General features: G+C 55.8%; 1 protein-coding gene across 1 annotated transcript in view; it reads left to right on the plus strand.

Annotated features, from left to right (window-relative positions):
* Positions 1-6,000, plus strand: part of LOC144950157 (cAMP-dependent protein kinase catalytic subunit PRKX-like) — a 175,355-nt gene that overhangs the window by 60,751 nt on the left and 108,604 nt on the right. The window contains exon 3 of the mRNA XM_078880220.1: positions 5,016-5,185. Coding sequence (XP_078736346.1) covers positions 5,016-5,185 — 170 coding nt within the window. The remainder of the gene's footprint in view (positions 1-5,015; positions 5,186-6,000) is intronic.

Raw genomic sequence — 6,000 nt, forward strand, 5'->3', positions numbered from 1 at the left:
TGACGTCGATTCTAAACGTGGAGGGGAAAAAGCGGAGGACCCGGAGAAAAATCTACGCGACCACCCGGAGAGAGAGAGAGAGAGAGAAAAAGACACGTAGACTCCAAATATACAGCAGGCGTCAGGGTCAGGATCGAACCCACAAACTCCTATGTACCAGGCGAGGTTGTCAACATCTCCTAGCCACCGTGATGATGATGAGAGAGAGACACGCAGATTCCAAATACACAGCAGGCTTCAGGGTCAGAATCGAACCCACGACCTCCTGTACACCAGGCGAGGTAGTTAACATCTCCTAGCCACCGTGATGATGATGAGAGAGAGACGCAGACTCCAAATATACAGCAGCAGGCGTCCGGGTCAAGATCGAACCCACGACCTCCTGTATACCGGGCGAGGTTGTCAACATCTCCTAGCCCCCGTGATGATGATGAGAGAGAGACGCGCAAACTCCAAATTTACAGGAAGCTTCACGGTCCAGGGATCGAACCCACGACCTCCTGTGTACCAGGCGAGGTAGTTAACATCTCCTAGCCACCGTGATGATGAGAGAGAGAGACACGCAGATTCCAAATATACAGCAGGCGTCAGGGTCGGGATCGAACCCACGACCTCCTGTGTACCAGGCGAGGTAGTTAACATCTCCTAGCCACCGTGATGATGATGATGAGAAAGAAAGAGACGCAAAATCCAAATATACAGCAGCAGGCAGCGTCAGGGTCGGGATTGAACCCACAACCTCCTGCGTACCAGGCGAGGGAGGTAACATCTACCACGGCACCCGCTCTGTTCCAGCGAGCGACGATATCGTGCGTGGTGGTGGTTGTGGTGGTGGTTGTGGTGGTGGTTGTGGTGATGGTGGTTGTGGTGGTTGTGGTGGTTGTAGTGGTGGTGGATGTGGTTGTGGTGGCTGTGGTGGTGGTTGTGGTGGTGGTGGTTGTGGTGGTGCCCCCGTTCGCTCGGGGTGTCCCATCGCGGTCGTGCAACCGCGTTCTGTCGCAGCCCGCGGGCGTGAAAGAAACGTGACGGCGTCGCCAATTCTCGGCTTTAATAATGAGCGGGCACCCGACTGATACGTGCGCATGTCCAAGTTTTTGTTGACGATGGTAAAGCGGGTTATTTATATCGCGCAAACTCGTCTCCACGGGGGGGGGGTGACGGGGGCGGGGGGGCACATTACACGCGGGCCGCTCTCGCGCGGCGTGTGCACGCGCGTATTGGGGGATGACGAAACAATCCAGCAGTGGATAGACCGCGGCCGACGACGCGATAACGACACGCTGACGCGCGCGCTCACGGACGCGCGTAATCGGTCCGCGTTGGCCACCCCCCCCCTCCACGTTAAGCGCGTTAAACGAGGACTTGCCGTGCCTGCGCACGGGATGATGCGTCGTCTGCAGTCGGGTTTAGCGCTCTCTGCTGCCTGCGCGCAAGAAACAATTGGGGGGGGTGGGGCGACGCGGACGGACGGGTCTGGCGCGATTGGCCGGGGGGGTGGTGGGTGGTGGTGGCGGGGGGGGGGGTCGATTCCACGTCGTACGGCTTCAGTGCCCGTCCGTCTGCCCGCTTCTCCGCTCCTCGGAGTCGCGTCAAAAAATCAGCACGGCGGCCCAGGCCACGCAGAGACATTTTTTTTAAAAAGAAAGGGCTGAATCGGCCAAACCCCGGCTTGTGTGTGTGGCGTGTGTGCGCGTGTGTGTGGCATGTATGCATGTGTGTGGCGTGTGTGCGTGTGTGGCATGTGTGCGTGCGTGTGCATGTGCGTGTGCATGTGTGTGTGCGTGTGTGCGGCGTGTGTGTGGCATGTGTGTGTGCGTGCGTGTGCATGTGTGTGTGTGTGTGCGTGGCGTGTGTGCGTGGCGCGTGTGTGTGCGTGCGTGTCGTGTGTGCGTGTGTGTGTACGTGGCGTGCGTGTGTGCGTGTGTACGTGCGTGTGTGTGGTGTGTACGTGCGTGTGTGCGTGGCGTGTCGTGTGTGTGGGCATGCGTGGCGTGTGTGTGCGTGCGTGTCGTGTGTACATGTGTGTGTACGTGGCGTGTGTGTGTGTGCGTGTGGCATGCGTGGCGTGTGTGTGTGCGTGCGTGTCATGTGTACATGTGTGCGTGTGTGTGTGTACGTGGCGTGTGCGTGTGTGTGTGCGTGTGTGTGAGAGATGCCAAATTAACAGCTGAGATGGTGGGGACGCCGTGCCGCTTGAATGTTCCAGGGTCTCGGTGTGCTGGTTTTAATAAGGGGGGCAGCAGCAGCAGCAGCAGCGTTGGTTACGACGGCATTTGTCGTTATGATGATTGTTGTTGCCTCGTATTTTCTCGTGGCGTTGATGACCGGGTGGTGTGGGCGGGGGGTTGTTCGCTTTGTTGTGGCAGCCTTCGGGCGAAAGCTGTTCTCGGCTCGAATTAATTGGAATTAAAACACGGGGACCTTTTTTTTCTGCCAGCCTCGGAGTATGAAAAATAATAAATCTGTGTTTACCTTTTCTGGCAATAATAAAACAAATAAAATCACGACGTTTCCGAGGCAACACAAGCTTCCGTCTTCAGGTGGAACCATTACAGACAAATTCATTTATTTTATTTTTTACCTACGTGACTTTACCGAAAAAAACCAGAGTATGAATCCTTGCAGTCACGAAAACTTCAAATCGAGGGAGTCTTCTGCCTTTCGCCAGCGCCAGTCGCACCGCCATCGTCGCCCACCAAACTTCTTTCGCGCCGTACTTAGCCGATCATGCCCCCCCCCCCTCTTACCCTATAGAGTCGCGTTTCTCTATTAGCTATCTTCACTTACTACAGCGACTTTGGCTGTGACGGTTCCACCTGAAGACGGAAGCTTGTGTTGCCTCCGAAACGACGTGATTTAATTTAGTTGTTTTCATTTATTTTATTTTTTACCTACGTGACTTTACCGAAAAAAACTAAGTGTAATAAGACAGGAGTTGTGTAAAAATGTTCGAATGCCAAATAGATTAAACCTTTTTCAAGGAATCAAGTGAATGCATTAACCACACACACGGTACGTGTGGCTCTGATAATATTTGATGCTTTGTCTCTGAAACTGATTGGCCTACACCAGAGACAGCAGCCTTCTTTATGGCCTAGTCTCACCAGTGTCAGACCCAGAGAACACTATCAGCATTTCTAGCTCGGGGTCTCTCTCTCTCTCTTTCTCTCATCATCACAGTGGCTAGGAGATGTTAACTCCCTCGCCTTGTATACAGGAGGTCGTGGGTTCGATCCCGACCCTGACGCCTGCTGTATATTTGGAGTTTGCGTGTCTCTCTCTCTCTCATCGTCATCAGGGTGGCTAGGAGATGTTAACTACCTCGCCTGGTTTACAGGACGTCGTGGGTTCAATCCCGACCCTGACGCCTGCTGTATATTTGGAGTTTGCGTGTCTCTCTCTCTCTCATCGTCATCACGGTGGCTAGGAGATGTTAACTTCCTCGCCTGGTTTACAGGAGGTCATAGGTTCGAGCCCGACCCTGACGCCTGCTGCTGTCACTGATTTGGCTGAGGGGAGGGCACGGCTCAGCCCTGCGTCAGGGTCGGGATTGAACCCACGACCTCCTGCACACCTGGACGGAGAGCGTTACACTTTTGGGATATACCCGGCCGGGTACGGGTAGCCGGGTATCAGGTAGGGTACGGGTACCCGATTGTGACCCTGGTGCGGTCGGGTACGGGTACGGGTAAGGAATCAAAACCCGTTTGCGACCTCTGGCGGGGCTACACGGTCAGTGGGCAGTGCTAGTGGTTGATTGGGCGTTGCTATGTAAAAGTGGGAGGAAGGGAGGGAGGGGAGGGAGGGAGGGGATGGAAGGGAGGGAGGGGAGGGGAGGGGAGGGAGGGGAGGGGAGGGGAGGAGGGAGGGGGGGAGTGGAGGGAGGGAGGGAGGGAGGTGGGGAGGGGAGGGGAGGGAGGGAGGGAGGGAGGGGAGGGAGGGAGGGGAGGGGGGGGGAGGGGAGGAGGGGAGGGGAGGGAGGGAGGGAGGGAGGGGGAGGAGCTTCCAGCTCACTCTGTGCGCTGGTTGAACCTCCCGGAAATGTGCCGCCCTCAACCCCTTTCCCGCTGCGCGACGTCTGCAAGTCCGCACGTACGTCGTCGGGACGGGAAAGGGTTGATCAAAGGTCACAACATAAAATAGAAATAAGGGGTACAGTGAGCTCAGCTCTGAAATGTTATTGCTAGATTCTTGATTCTTTCGGTAAAGTCACGAACCAAGAATACGGATCCTTGCAGTCACGAAAACTTCAGCTCTAGAATGTTACAGCTCACAAGGCACTGCTGGTGGAAGGGCCTCGTCTCGGAGTAGGTCTGGAGAGCACCTTCTCGGAGGGTGTATTTGGCCTACTTCTCCACACTGGCCAGGAGCTTCGGAAGAGGCGGGGAGTTACCCACACTTTATTTCACCACAAGCCGCCCCGCCCGCCGCCGGTCGACCGGCTGTGATACTGCCGGCTGGTTAGAGGCAGGGCCATTGAATATAAATGTGTCGCACTGGCCGGTTGCCGGGAGATGGAATCGAACCACCTGAATTGTTCGGCCACTAACTTGCGCCATTTCTCCCCTCTTTCCCCCCCCTCGCCCTTATCGCCTCTCCGCTTTCCGCTCTCCCCTTACTCCCCTACCATCTCCCTTCTCGCACCTCTCCTCCCCGCTCACCTTTCCTTTCTCCCCTCTCCTCTCCTCCCCTCTCTTTCCTATCCCTCCACTCGGCTTCTCCCTTGTCCCCTCTATCCCCTCTCTCTTCTATCTCTCCACTCGGCTTTCCCTTGCCCCCTCTATCCCCTCTCTCTCCTATCCCTCCACTCGGCTTTCCCTTGCCCCCTCTATCCCCTCTCTCTCCTATCCCTCCACTCGGCTTTCCCTTGCCCCTCTATCCCCTCTCTCTCCTATCTCTCCACTCGGCTTTCCCTTGCCCCCTCTATCCCCTCTCTCTCCTATCTCCCCGTTCCCTTCTCCCCTCTTTCTCTCATCTCTCCTCCTCCTCTCGCCCCCCCCCCCCTGGGCACGCAGGCACGGGCACGTTTGGGCGCGTGCTGTTGGTGCGTGACACCCACGACGCGCCACCACTACGCGCTCAAGAAGATGAGCATCTGCGACGTGATCCGGCTCAAGCAGGAGCAGCACGTGCACAACGAGAAGGACGTGCTGCTCGAGTGCGACCACCCCTTCATCGTTAAGCTGTACGCGACGCACGCACACACACGCGCACGCACGCACACACGCGCACGCCACACGCACATACACACGCACACACGCACACACGCGCACACCACGCGCACGCACGCAAAAAACAAAACAAAGGCAAAGACCATTGGAACCTCATTGGCCAGTAAAAAATATGATAATAGTTTTTTTACCCTTTTTATCTGGCAACAAAACTGACACCTTTTTTACGAGGAGTCATGTTTGCATGTGACCATGGAAAAATCCATGTGACCATGGTGAGAGAGAGAAAGAGGCAATCAACTCCAAATACACAGCAGGCGTCAGGGTCGGGGTTGAACCCACGACCTTCTGCATACCAGGCGAGGTAGTTAACATCTCCTAGCCACCGTGATGATGAAGAGAGACACACAAACTCCAAAATATACAGTAGCAGGCGTCAGCAGTTGGGATCTCACCCACGACCTCCTGCACACCAGGCGAGGGTAGTTAACATCTCCTAGCCACCGTGATGATGAGAGAGAGAGACACGCAAACTCCAAATATACGGCAGGCGTCGGCGTTGGGATCTCACCCACGACCTCCTGCATACCAGGTGAAGGAGAGAACATTTCCTAGCCACTGTGACGCACCCCCTCCTCCTGTGAAGTTTAACGGAGGGCGCGGCGAGCGTGCGTGAGCGAGGCTTTGCGTGCTTAGGAGAACGTGCCCTCTAAACATGGGGCTTGTTAACCCTTTGAAATAAAGTGTGGGCACCCTCACCTCTTCCAAAACACCTTGCCGGCGTAGAATAGTAGGCCAAATACAGCCTCTAGTGGAGCTTTCCAGAACC

Source organism: Lampetra fluviatilis, chromosome 56 (assembly GCF_964198595.1).
Source record: "Lampetra fluviatilis chromosome 56, kcLamFluv1.1, whole genome shotgun sequence".
In the NCBI taxonomy this organism is placed as follows: Eukaryota; Metazoa; Chordata; class Hyperoartia; order Petromyzontiformes; family Petromyzontidae; genus Lampetra; species Lampetra fluviatilis.